The sequence below is a fragment of the Cynocephalus volans genome, chromosome 3, assembly GCF_027409185.1.
Source record: "Cynocephalus volans isolate mCynVol1 chromosome 3, mCynVol1.pri, whole genome shotgun sequence".
Taxonomy (NCBI): domain Eukaryota; kingdom Metazoa; phylum Chordata; class Mammalia; order Dermoptera; family Cynocephalidae; genus Cynocephalus; species Cynocephalus volans.
The window spans coordinates 115,812,525-115,827,360 of NC_084462.1; the positions used below are offsets into that span (position 1 = coordinate 115,812,525).

General features: G+C 39.2%; 1 protein-coding gene and 1 pseudogene across 1 annotated transcript in view; both read left to right on the top strand.

Annotated features, from left to right (window-relative positions):
- Positions 1–14,561, top strand: part of SCFD1 (sec1 family domain containing 1) — a 96,595-nt gene extending 82,034 nt beyond the window's left edge. Inside the window, exons 24-25 of the mRNA XM_063088939.1 lie at positions 10,217–10,285; positions 14,340–14,561. Coding sequence (XP_062945009.1) covers positions 10,217–10,285; positions 14,340–14,363 — 93 coding nt within the window. The 3' untranslated portion in view covers positions 14,364–14,561. The remainder of the gene's footprint in view (positions 1–10,216; positions 10,286–14,339) is intronic.
- Positions 5,273–7,550, top strand: LOC134371742 (serine/threonine-protein kinase H1-like; annotated as a pseudogene).
- Positions 14,562–14,836: the final 275 nt, after the last annotated feature.

Sequence of the window (14,836 nt, forward strand, 5' to 3'; positions counted from 1 at the left end):
ATCCTTACATAATTCCTTTTCTATGAGGTAGTTTAAAAATCCTGCATTTAAAGAAATGCCCATTTTTCATTGTTTTCCTATTCCTATCACATTTACTTCTGGCCTAAAGTTGTACTTAATCTGGAAAATAATGTATCTCATTTGTATAATGCACTTTGCAACTCTCTAAATATAACTTCAAATGTTTAGAGACCTCAATCAAGCCCTTCATTCAAAAAGTCTCCCTTAGTGAAATGATTTACAGAACTCATTTATCTGAATAATAAGCACTTTACTCCCATCCTGTTAACTTAAATCAGCAACATACTTTTAACAAACTTGTAGTTTTTTTTTTCCAGTAAACAAGAGCTTTATAGGTAGCATATAAAAAGTGGATTGCGGGCCGGCCCCATGGTGCACTCAGGAGAGTGCAGCACTTGGGTGCGCAGCGGCGCTCCCGCCACGGGTTCAGATCCTATATAGGGATGGCCGGTAGGCTCACTGGCTGAGTGCGGTGTGGGCGACACCAAGCCAAGGGTTGCGATCCCCTTAGCGGTCACCCAAAAAAAAAAAAAAAATGGATTGCTGCTCATAGCTGAGGTTAGCAGGGAGTAACAGACAACTAAACAAAAAGATATGCAGAAAGGAACATTATTTGAAGAGCAGAAACACCATTTAAAATGCAGGGGCAACAGAATTAGCTATTGTTAACAGAATGACATTTGGTGTAGGAATTTTTTTTTTTTTTTTTTTGGTGGCAGGCCAGTACGGGGATTGAACCCTGGACCTTGGTGTTCTCAGTACCACGCTTAATTTAACCAACTGAGTTAACTGCCCAGCCCTAGAATGACATTTTGTAATCTTAATTTATTCACTAAACATTAAATAATGATTATTTTTTATGGCCTTACGTCGTGTAAGGCTTAAATAAAGGTAGAGGTAATGCTACAGCAGGAGGAAAAAAACCCACATAGACAGAGGTCACAGAGCTCTAAAACTAACAGATACAACTCCCGGTGGTAATGAACGAGTCCCATAGGATTCTCCTTCATCTTCAACCAACATGTCAGAGGCTTTCTTAGTCCAGTGAATCCCTGACCTGTGTGGGTCCAAGTGCTCGCTGGTATAGGATTGCCAATCTCACTTGCCAGACAGAACTTAAAGGCTTTTTATTTCAGAAGACATCGACCAGGAAACAGAGAGGGTAAAGCCTCCCTGATTGATTGACTGAGGGCTGGGGTTTATATAGGTATATGTATCGGGTGAAACAGGATATTTTGAGAGATGTACTGGATGAGACAGAATGCTTTTTAAGAAATATATACAGGATGTAGGACATCTTCAAGTGTGATGGACAGCTGCTTCCTGCTTTGCAAGACAGGATGCTTTGAGGGACATATAGGCAAGACAGGATGTCTGCTTTTGATACAATCTTAGTTAACCATTAAGGGCAAGCTGTAAAGGGAAAACAAATTTTGTTCTATAGTATATACAAGATGGTAGGGGTTTTCTACATTTACACCAGGATGCTGTCTCAGTTGCACAGGACATGCTTCATCTTCAGATCATGAACCACCAAGATATATGTAAGATACCTTGGAATCAGAGGAGACCCAATCTTGTAAAAGAAAGGGTTTTTTTTTTTTTTTTTTTTTTTTTTTTGTCTTTTTCGTGACCGGCACTCAGCCAGTGAGTGCACCGGCCATTCCTATATAGGATCCGAACCCGCGGCGGGAGCGTCGCCGCGCTGCTAGCGCAGCACGCTACCGAGTGCGCCACGGGCTCGGCCCAGAAAGGGTTTTTTATAGCCCACTAGTCCCATAGCCAAAAGTAGCCCGCATGATCAGCCTCAAAAGCAGAAACCAAGAGAACATGGCAGAAACCAGGTGCAAACAATCTCTACAAACAATGCTGACAAGCTGGTATAAGTTGTCCCTTGGTCTGTCTTGACCCTAGCACAGTACTATATTAGTTGCTATTCAGTACATTTCATTTAGGTTTAGCCAAGGGTTTTCAACATGACTGTTTCCAGATGTTCCCAGGGATAAACACAAGGTTGCAGTAGACACTTATATATTCCACATACTCCCACCCTTGGTTAAGCTTTTTCTAATCATTTATCATTCTTCTTTCTGTACCTTTTACAACATTTGTAGAATGAAAAACAAGAAAAATACCAAAATACTAATCACTTGTGTAGTGACTGAAGTGTAAGTATAACTTTAAAGAAAAATTGTATAATTTCTTTACTATACAACCAGATACAAACCAGATAGTCCAGTGAGAACTTGTTCTTAATCTTGCACAAATCATGCACACTGTACAAGCCAGATAGGCCAGAACTTATAAATGCAATCCATGTCCCTGTACTACAGAATCAGGCAGAGAAAAAGAAAAATTTTTAGAAGAAATTTAGAACCCCACCCCACTATACCCCCTTTGTTTTCCTACAGTATCTTAATAATCTATCCAGTGTTGATTCCCTCTTTAATTCAATGCCTATTATGTTTTGACATACATTCCATCATGCAAGTCACTCCTTCTCTTATTAGAAAGAGATGTACCCAGTTGGGAAAGTAGATGTTTCAGATGTTTGATACAATTTTCAGTCAGTCCACTTGGTATTTGGTGAGGTATATGTCAGTCTACTGTAATGATGCTTCTTAGCACATGGTTGAACTGCACCTGCAGTAATATGGGTTTATCAAATGGTGTATAAGTAAGAGGTCCAAAATTAAACATTTCTGCTATGGCCTCTAATAATGTTAAATCTATTTCCTACAGCTACCAGGTGTACAAATTCAAATCCAAAATGAATGTCTATTCTGGGCAAGACCTATTGCTGTCCACCTAGAACCATAGGTAATGGCCAGTGTAATTCTGTGTGAACATGTTTTTATTTCTTGTAGGTGTATACTTACGAGTAGAATTGCTGGGTCACGTAGTAACTGTACGTGTAATTGAGGAACCGCAGACTGTTTTCCAAAGCAGCTGTACCATTTTACATTCCCACCAGCAGTGTATGAGTGTTTTGATTTCAGCACGTCATTGACAACACTTATCTGACTTCTTGATTCTGGCCGTCCTGGTAGTTGTGGTAGCTCAGTGTGGTTTTGAGTTGCATTTCCCTGATGACATGACAAGCATCTTTTCATGTGTGTATTGGCCCTTTGCATGTCTTCTTTAGAGAAGTGTCTGCTCAGATCCCTTGTCCATTTGTAATTGGGTTATTTTGCCTTTTTATTATTGAGTCATAAGAGGTCTTTATGTAATTTAGATACAAGTGCCTTATCAGATATGTGATTTGCATATATTTGCTCCCACTGTGTTGTCCTTTTTTTTTTTTTTTTTGTTGCTCATGTTTTACTGTCATATCTAAGAACCCTTTGCCAAGTCCAAGGTCATGAAGATTTATCCCTATATTTTCTTCTAAGAATTTTATGGTTTTTGCGCTTAACATTTATGCCTTGTTCCATTTTGAGTTAGTTTTGTGTATGAAGTCAGGTCTAACTTTATCCTTTTGCAGATGGCTGTCCAATTGTTCTAGCACCGTTTGTTGGAAAGATATTCCTTCACCAGTGAATGGTCTTGGCAATCAACTTTGTTGAAAATCATACAACAGTCAGTCAGCCTTGTTGACCATATATATACAGATTTATTTCTGAACTCTCAATTCTATTCCATTGATCTGTAGGACTGTCCTTGTGCCAGTACTGTACTGTGTTGGTTACCTCTGCTCTGTAGTAAGTTTTGAAATCAAAACACGTGATCAGAGTCCTACTAATTTATTCTCTTTCAAGATTGTTTTGGCTTTTCTGGGTCCTTTGCAATTCTGTATGAATTTTAGAATCCGATTGTCAATTTCTACAAAGACATAAGTTGATATTATAGGGATTGTGTTGAAGCTGTAGATCAGCTTGGGGAGTGTTTTCATCTCAGCAATATTAAGTCTTCTGATCCATGAACATGTGATGTTTTTCTGTTTATCTGTATTTTTAATTTCTTTCAACAATATTTTGAAGTTTTCAGATAATCAGTTTTTCACTTCTTTCATTAAATTTATTCTTACATATTTTTTATGCTATTGTTAATTTTTTAATTTCATTTTTGGATTGTTCGTTACAAGTATATAGAAATCCAATTGATTTTTTTTTTGTATGTTGATCTTATATCCTCCAACTTTGCTGAGCTTGTTTATTAGTTCTAATAGTTTTTAATGGATTTTTAGAATTTACCATATATAAAATTGTGTCGTCTATATAGTTTTATTTCTTCCTTTCCTATCCAGAATGTTTTTCCTTTTTTTTTTCCTTGCCTAACTGCCCTGACTAGAACCTTCAATACATTGTTGAATAGAAGAGGCAAAAGCAGATGTCCTTGTCTTCTTCCTGACCTTCAGGGCATAGCATCCAGTCAGTCTTTCACCATTAAGTATGATGTTAACTGTGTGTTTTTCATAGATACACTTTAGATCCATTAAACTTTTAGTAGCTATTAAGCCTCAGCTTAATTGTCCTGAGGCGTTTTTTTAATCCCTTTTAGTCTTATTGTTTACCTTGCTCAAATAATTTTAATATTTTTCCTACCATTCATCCATATTCAGGAGGAACTGAGCTAGTAGTAGGCCTGTGATAGTCTTCCTCACATCATCAGAAACCCATGTCAGTACAACCTTGTAGTATAAAGCAAAACACATGGCTGCAAAACACATGGCTGCGCCTGCAGGAGACTTGTAATATAGAATTAACTAACATGGCCCTTGTTTACACTAGTCTATGACACAATGGGCGAGTACCATATTTGTTGTGAAGATAAAGAACATACTATATAGTAATTCTGATTTATTTAGTAATCATGTTAATGTAACTCATAATTGCTATTTGGTGTAATTGGTAAAATTGATTTCATCAATTATATTTGATAATACTTATATCGATGACCAAATGTATTGGGAATTTGACTTAATACCACCACAAGATGTTCTTTTGATGGAAGATAATTGGCAAGAAAAAGAACTAGATTTAGTTAATAATTAATTTTACATTGAATCAGTGCATTGATATATTTCATCAAGTTCAATTTTTAACAGAAGGAAGAACTAAAATGGTGAACAACTACTTTAGTCAACCTTGTTTATGATTAAGAACAAGTTTGCTGACAGCCAAGGATGGCGGAGACAGTCAGCAGAGCCACCAAAATGCCAAAAGAGCTTGCCGTCTATGCAAGGTGTAGACAGGTGCTGCCTGCAGAGCAGCTCTGCAGCCTCACTGGAGAGGATGCCCCCATGTCCAGGATGGGCTGTGGGATAAGCAAGGTCCTTCCCAAGTTGCCCAAGGATGTCCACCTGAATCTGGCCAGGAAGGTGGAACCCCTCAGTGACACTAAGAGTGATGTTATACAAGTACTTCATCATGGAGGTGGATGGTATTGGCTCTCTCAAAGCTAGCTTCCCAGCAGCTGGTCAGTATGCACACCCCTGTCCTGGCGCCCCCACTACTGGCCAGAGCATCCCTCAGAACCACCATGCAGGGCATGGCTAAGTACAGGGCCAAGTTCAACCGACATATATCAAGGCCCTGATTGCTCAAGGCAGCTTCAGAAAGTGGTTCATGTGGGCAACCCAGCAGCCATATGCTGTCAAGATGATTGAGACCAAGTACCAGTAGGAACAGGAGGTGTGTGAGTCTGAACTGCGTGTGCTGTGCTGGGTGCATCATGTCAACATCATCCAGCTATTGGAAGTATTTTAGATGGAGGAGTGTTTTAGTCTGTTTTGTGTTGCTATCACAGAAATACCTAAGACTGGGTAATTTATAAAGAACAGAGGTTTATTTGGCTTACGATTCTGGGACAGCTGCATCTGGCATAGGCCTCAGGCTGCTTCTACTCATGGCGGAGAGTGACAGGCAGCTGGCGGGTATGAGCAGATTACATGCCGAGAGGAAGCAAAGAGAGAGGAAGCAAGAGAGAGAACTCTTGTGGGAACTTATAGAGCGAGAACTCACTCATTAACCCCCCTCCCCCAGGAAGAGCATTAATCCATTCATGAGGACTCAATCAATTTCCAACACTGCCACATTGGGGATCAAATTTCCAGATGTTTTTTGTCAGGGACAACACAACCAAACTCCATCAAGGAGCATGTATACCTGGTGATGGAGCTGCCCACTGGCAGAGAGCTCTTCAACCACATCATTGCCAGGGGTTCCTTCACTGAGCGTGACACCACCAGGGTGATTGCAGATGGTGCTAGATGGCATCTGCTATCTCCACGCACTGGGCATCACACACCAAGACCTCAAGCCTGAGAATCTGCTCTACCACCACCCAGACACTGACTCCAAAATCATCATCACTGACTTTGGCCTGAGCAGTGCCCACAAGAAGGGTGATGACTGCCTGGTGAAGACCACCTGCGGCACACCTGAGTACATTGAGCTCGAGGTCCTGGTCCACAGCCCTGCACCAACTCAGTGTACATGTGGGTGCTGGGCGTCATCGCCTACATTCTGCTCAGTGGCACCATGCCCTTTGAGGATGACAACTGCATCCAGCTGTACCAGCAGATCCTCAGGGGCAAGTACAGTTACTCAGGGGAGCCCTGGCTCAGTGTTTCCAACCTGGCCCAGGACTTCATTGACTGCCTGCTGACAGGGACTCCAGATCCCATATGACTGCTCTGCAGGCCAAGGCACCCTTGGGTGGTGAGCATGACAGCCTGTTCATTCATGAAGAATATGCATCACTCCATCTCCCAGAAACCTCCTCAAACGCACCTCCTTGTTCTGCGAGAGCACCCAGACCTGCCCAGTCCACACCTTCCAGCCAGTCCACACGTTCCAGCAAGTCATACCACATGTTCAACCTGCCTTACCAGCAGCAATCTGGCTGTGGTACACACATGGCACTGTCTCAGCCTGGCTGCACATTGTTGTGCTATCTGAGCCCAGTACCCTCTCTGAAGATAGGCCAATACAGCTGGCAGTAGGTGGAGAATGGCCCCAGCCCCTTCTCTGTGCCTTCAGCAATCCCATCCTCACTGTGGGCCTGGTGTGGAGGTGGCTAAGGGGGCTGTGACCTTCCCCCCCAAACTGGGAGCTGGGTCTGGCACTGACACCCCTTTTTGTGGGCACCTGCTCTGGTATGAGTTGGAGGAAGGGACAGGACTTGGCTTTCACTGTCTCCCTCACCCTTTGGCTCTGCCTCAGGACCTTTTAGGAGAGTTACTTCTGTAATCCCGCCTTCCTCCACAGATCCTTCCTCCCTGGCTCCCACATTCCATGGCATCCTGACCCTCAAGATTATGCTCCAGTGGGAGGTCCAGCTAAGCACAAAGCTTGTGCCTTGACTGGAGCTTCAGCACCTGCCTAGATCCAGACAGTCCTCCACCTCCTGGTCTAGATCTGTCTTCCTTCAAGGTGCCCCAGGGACCCCTCCTGGCCGCAGGATTCGCCAAGACCTCAGGTTTTAGGGCCATGGCATGGATGCTAGCCCTGCACTATGTGGGCATGCTGGTGGCAGGCTTGTCCTGGATTCCCACCGTACTCTATGAGGAGGTTCCTGCCCACTAGCCTCCTACCCTCAGTGCCTTCTTTACTGAGCCCACCATTACCTCCTTTGTCCCTTTGGATACCCATTCCATTCCACAGGTGCCTCCTTCTCAACTGTGGAGAGTTAGAATCCCACTGTTGCTATCTGGGGGTTGGGGGCACTGGGCGAAGGCAGGGGGTTCCCCATCGGGATTCCATTGTCGGCCCTTGTTTGGTACTGCCTGTTGCCCCTCCCCTTCAGGCTCATTCCCTCCTCTGCAGCTGCATCAAGGTGCCATCTGGTGATTGCCACGAGTATGGGCAGGCTGGAGCAATCAGTGCACACCCATCGTGCACACTCATAGTCCTCCAAGAGGAAGTGGGAAGGAAGGAGTTGTTGCACTGGTAGGGGGAGGGTCCTAGTTTGCTCAGCTCTCCCCTTCTGCTGAGCTTCTACACACCTCTTCCTGGAACTCAGCCACTGTGTGACCTGCCTTTGAACCCTGGATGCCTAGGGCGCTGGCCTTGCCTGCTTCCTTTCACAACATTAACCTTCCAGTCTGGGTCCCACTGAGTCAGGCTGGAGAGAGCCCTGCAGGAGGTGAGTTGGGTTGGATAGCTGCTTTCCCAGAGACCTGAGCTAGATCCATCCCCATGTCTGTCATGGTATCTCCCCTTCCCACCACAAACCAGGCTGGAACCCAAGTCCCCTACCTCCACAGCTGCTTGCAGTGGGTGAGAAGAGGCCAACGGCAGGGCCTGGGTTTGGCCCCTACTCAGCTCCTCCTTGTGCGCAGCCTCAGGCCAGGCCCTCCTTTTTCTGCATGTGCCACCTCCAGTGGAAAACCAAACTAGAGACCACTCTGGCCAAGTCAACTGTGCCTTATACACCTCTTCCATCCCCACTACCCTCTGGGCAGGATGCAGTGGAGAACCCAAAAGCCCCAGTGGCCTCAGAATTTTCCATTTCCCCAAGTGTCTCTACGGGCCTGAAGCCCTGGCAGTTTATTTCCTCTGTTGCCCAGGGTAAGCCTGGTCCTGGAGGTAGGAAAGAGGGGGTTTGGAGACATGGACTGTGGATGGAGAATGTGCAGTTATTTTGTGTACTCAGTTTGTGTATATATCCTTTGTATTCAGTAAACAGGCTGCCCTCCCCAGGGAAGGCTGCCCATTTGTTCTGACCAAAAAAAAAAGTATAAGTTTGCATTGGAGTATTTAGTAAACTACAGTTTTTTTTTTAATTACACCTACACCTCATTGGACGATACAAATGATTAGTATTTTGGTGTTTATCCTTGTTTTTCTGCCCTATAAATGCTGTAAAAGATACAGAAAGAAAAATGCTGATGAGTGATTTGATCTAGAACACTTAACCAAGGGTGGGGGTGGGAGAAGTATGGACTGTACAAGTTTAGTCTTAATCTCAGCTGATCTACTCCAACCCTGTGCTTACTTCTAGGAATACTGGCAACCATGGTGCTGACATTTGGCCAAACCTGAGTGAAATGTACTAACTAGTGATGAAGATAGTCTTGTGCTAGGGTCCAAAATAGATCAGGGGCAATGTGCAGTAGCTTGCCAGCATTGTTTAACAGAAAATGTTGATGGTTTGCAACTGGTTTCTATCATGGTCTCTTGGTTTCTGCTGTTGAGCCTGATTTTGCCTATGTGACCAGAGGGGTATAAAAGACCTCTCTTTGAACAAGAATGAGGGTCCCATGAGACAAGGTATTTGGAATGTATCTTGGTGGTTCACATTGAAGATGAAATGGGTCCTGTTCTACTAAGATAGGATCCTGGAAGCTGTGCCTAGAATGTTTTGGGCCCCTCTGATGTTTCCCTATGCTTTCTCCTATACTATAACTTCTGCCTTTATTAATGCCTCATGTGAGTTATATATCCTGTGTAGCCTCAAGAATCCCAGTTATATGACCATGTGTAATTGCTGCATATACCATCTCATTTTGAAAAAATTTAAGTGATATGTGTCTCTTGTTTTATTTGTTCTCAGAGATGGCTAGCTAGGACATTGAGTCAGCTTACACATCACAAAGAAATGTCCTTTTGTGTTGCAAAGCCATCATCCTTAGGTTTTTTGATGAATTATCAAATTACATGGTTATGGAATAAACTTTTTACATTACAAAAGAAATATTATATGTATGTGAACTTGAAGGTAAATTAATAAGAATGTCAGCATTAAGGACTGAACAAAATTCATAGTGAACATGAAATGGGATATATTAACTTATAAATACAGTGTTCCACAAGTGCGACTGAAATGACAATCCATGCTACCTGCACTATATCCTACTTTAAGCAAAACAAAACTAAGAATATTTTCTTCAAGTAGTATAGATTCTACATTGGAAGAATGTTGGTCTAAGAATTTATAGATAATCGGATGACTGCCATATTTCACAGGAGCAAGAATTAATTCCATTTTTAGTGTAATAAGAAATGGCATCCAACAGTGTGCCATTATATATATATATATATATATATATATATATTGGGGGGGAACACTATGCCCATTTTACCACTGTATTCCCCTTTATTTTAGGATAGACATGTACACTAAAATCTACCACCACCCCCAAAAAAACCTGAAGAATAACAAAAGTCCTAGCAAGTTAATCTCTTTTCTTGGGAATATTGAAAAATATTTCTTGTTACTTGTATCTGAGTTCTGTCTCCAATTTTTACAGGGGAAACAAGGCAAACACGTTTTATATGGCTGCAGTGAAATTTTCAATGCTACACAGTTCATAAAACAGGTAAAGTATACCTTTTTAGTTTGTTTCTGTTAACATACCCCAAGATGATGTTGATATTTTTCTAAAGAGAGAAAGAAAACTGTTTATTCATCTGTACCAGTTAAAACCAAAAGCCGTACAGCTGTAAGAACATAAGAATTTGCAATTGGAATAGTGTACTCAGGCAAAATCCAATTTCCGCATTTCCTTGTGTACTGTTCACATTTCTGACTTTGACAGGCATATCACATATTGGGCCTGAGAGATTAAGCAATTTTCTTAGGGAATAGCATGTGCTCAGTTGATACAATAATGTCCACTCACCTTAGCCGCCATAAAAATCATAACTGTACCCTGTACTAATTTTTAGTAACCATTTCTAGCATTCATTTTCCAGCACAACTTCCTTATCCTTACATGGTTCTTGTATTTTTAACCTTAATTTAGCACCCCAGAGGTTTTATGAGAATTTCAAACATACAGAAAACTTGAAGAGAATTTGCAATAAACACTTGCATACTCCCCCTTAATGTTTTACTCTACAAGCTTTATAAGTATTGTAAGATACCTATCCATCCCTAAATCTATTTATTGCTCCAACTTATTTTATTAATTTCAAAGTAAATTGTAGCTATCAGTGCACTTCCTCCTTAATACTTCAATTCTCATATCATTACCTTAGAGTTCATTATTTGTTTAGGGTTCCCCCCGCTTTGGAAGTAGAATATGCAATAAATACCCAAATCTTAAGTGTACCTTCATGAGTTTTGCCGGATGTGTTTGCCTGAGTAACCCAAACCCCTGTCAAGATAGAGAACATTATCATCACCCTACAAAGTTCTCTTATATCCTTTCTCAATCCCTGCCCAAATACTGTTTTGATATTTTTCTACCACCATAGGATTAGTTTGCCTATTCTGAGACATCATACAAATGTTATCTTTTTTCCTAGTTAGGTTAACTAAGGGAATCTCAATTTTGTTCATCTTTTTAATGAACCAGATGTCATATGGTACTTTTCTCAATTGTTTTCTGTTTCATCAGTATCTACTCTTTATATTATTTCCTTCATTCTGATTACTTTGATTTTACTTTGCTCTTCTTTTCCTAGCTTCTTAAGTTGGAAACTTAAGTTATTAACTTTATTTTCTAAAATAAGCATTTAAAGCCATAAAATTAAAATTCCTGCCAAACACTACTTTAGCTGCATTCCACAAATTTTAATATGTTGTATTTTCATTATCATTTAGTTGCAAACAATTTGTAGTTTACATTGTGATTTATTCTTTAGCCCATGTATTATTTATAGGTCTGTTGTTTTCAAGTGTTTAAGGGTTTTCTAGATGTCTTATTTGTATTGATTTCTAATTTAGTTCCCTTGAACATACTCCACATAATTTCACTGTTTTAAAATGTATTGAAATTCTTGTGTGGCTCAACGTTTGGTGTAACTTGCTAAGTATTCCATGTGTGCTTAAAAAGAGCGTGCTTTTGCAGAACTTGAGTGTAGGATTCTATAAATACCAGTTTGGTCAGGGTAACTGATAGCGTTGCTCAGATACTCTGTATTTGATGGATTGATTTTTGGTCTAGTTTTATCATCTGCTGAAAGATTGGCATTAAAATCTCCAACTTCAGTTCTGTCAATTTCTGCTTTTTATATTTTGAAGATGTTATTAGGTACATATACATTTATAATTGTATCTTCCTGATGAATGGACACATCATTTTACAGTATTCCTCTACATATCTGTTATTGCTCTTTGCCTTGAAGTCTACTTTATCTCATATTAATATAGCCAGTCTTGCCCCTTATACTTACTGTTACCATCTGTTCACTTCTAACTTTTTAAAGTGTTTATTTTGTAGCAGCATATACTTGGATTTTTTTTTTATTAGCCATTCTTATAGTCTCTGCCTTTTTGTTGGAGTCTTTGGTCTATTAACATCTAACGTAATTACTGATAATGATTGACCACGTACTATTTGCTTTTTATTAATCTCCTGTTTGGGATTCCTCTGTTCTTTCTTTCCTGCCTTTCTTTGGATTACTTGAAAATTATTTTTATTCATCCACAGAATTTTTAGCTCTATCTTTGCATTATTAATTCAGCAACTATTCTAAAGGTCATAATATATACATCTTTGCTTGTAGATTATAGACTAGAACTTATATTGTGCCACTTGCATTAAATGCAGAAACCTTGCAACCATATAGACTCATTCTCCCAGCATTTATACTGTGATTATATATTTTACATCTATATACATTAACCTCACAAGACAATGGTCAGTGTTATCATTTGTGCCTCAGTCATGAACATCATAAAGAAACAGATCTTTTGCATTTACACAAATATTTAAAGTTTTCAGTGCTCTTCATCTCTACTTCTAGTAGATTCTAGTTTCCATCTGTTGACCACAGAAACTCCTTTTAGCATTTATTATAGCTCAGATATGCTAGCAGTGAGTTCTTTTTGTAATATGAATGTGTCTATTTCACCTTTGTTAATTATTATTTTTGCTTTACAGAATTCTGGGTTGACAGTTTTTCAATACTTTAAAGATGTTAATCCACTGTTTTCTGGCCTCCATTGTTTCTGATAGGAAGTCAGTAGTTATTCAGGAAGTTAGTAGTAATTAAAATCGCTGTTACATCGTTAAGTCATGTATTCCTTAACAATGGGGATTCACTCTGAGAAATTTGTCTTTAGGTGATTTCATCATTATGCAACATCATAGAACATACTTACAGAAACCTAGATGGTAGCCTACTACACACCTAGGCTATATGGCATAGCCATTATAATCTTATGGGATTATAAATATGGTATATATGGTGTGTCATTGACAGAAACATCATTATGCAGCACATGACTATATATATAATGTACCATTTCTCTCTGTTGCTTTCAAGATTATATTATATATATGTATGACATTCTCTGTATTTTTCTTGCTTGGGGAACACTGAGCTTCCTGAATCTTTAAGTTTATACCTTAACCAAATTCAGGGAATTTTCAGCCATTATTTCTTCAAATATTTTTATGCCCAATTTTCTGTCTCCTCTTCTTTTGGGACTTCACTTACATATATGTTTGAGTTTTTTTGTTGTCCCACTAATCCTTGAGGATTGTATCATTCAGAGTGTACAATTTATGTTGCTCTCACTTCAGTTTCACTAAGTCATTCCTCTATTATCTCCATTCTATTTAAGTAATGTATTTACCAATTCTAGAATTTTCATTTGGTTCCTTTATGTTTCTCTTATTTTTTCATTCATTGTGAGCATGTTTTCTTTTACTTCATTGAGGATAGTTATAGCTGCTTTTATAACCTTGTATGTTAATTACAACATATGGGTCATTTCACTGTTGGTCACCATTGATTGTCTTTTCACTAGAGAATGGGTCACATTTTTCTGTTTCTTTATATATTGACTAATTTTAGATTGCATCCTCAATGTTGTGAATATGATGTTTTGGAGACTGAATTCCATTTCTCTAAAAAATGTTGATTTGGGAGTTTATTAAGCAATTACCTTGTTTGGACTCAAACTCATTTCTTGGGAAGTAGCTCAAATCCCACTTCTTAGTCTCTCCCATTCATGTGTGGTTCAGGGTCTTTAAAGTTTATAATTATAATCTCTGGGAGAGTTGATCCAATAGGAATTTACCCAGCCTTCCAAAATTGAAAGGCTTTTCTTTTGATCATCTTTTAGAAATACAAAAATATATGGAGAAGAGAACTGTCAGTAGGGAAGTTGCTCATGACATTTCTGTTTGCATTTTCATACTAAGTTAATTTCTTTTCTTAGGGTTTTTGTTTTCTATGAGTTGAATTTGAACTTAATAAGGTTTACATTTCTTTGCTATGATAGTGTTTATTATATTTATAATTCAGTTTTTAAATATCTACAAATGTTAAAGATTTGAGTTAGTGGTGAATATTAAATTAAAATATATTATTCTAGGAATGCAGTGAATAAAATAGGAAGCCTAAATTTTACCATGATGAAAGTGTGAATTTCTTAAGGTATTTATAAATATATATGATTTTGTGTTTTGTTTTTAGTTGTCACAACTTGGACAAAAATGACACAGAAGAACCTTGATATGATAATCTACTTGGAACTTGGCTAAATGTAAAAAGAAAAGTCAAAGGAGCCAGATGTTTTCTTCTCCATGACAATATTCTAACAGTGAAACTCAGTTATTTGTTAATTTTTAAGGAAATTCTATACTTAATATAATATGTACTGATTAAAAGAAAAGAATAAAACATTTAAGAAATAAATTTTACCATTGTTCATCCTCCTGTTACATTTGACAAATGAGAAAGTACTTTGGAAGTAAAGCTCTATCTATCTGAAGATAATATTAAAGAATTAATATAATAACTAGCAGGTTATGTTTAAAGCTGGTGAAAGTTTAAAGTTATCTATATACAAATGTTATTTGATTGGTTCTTGAATCCCCTACTTAAATGCATATTAATTGTAAAAATATTTTCTCAAGAGTTGCTTGTTGGTTTCCCATGTTGCTGCCTCTAGATTTTACGTGAAGATTTTA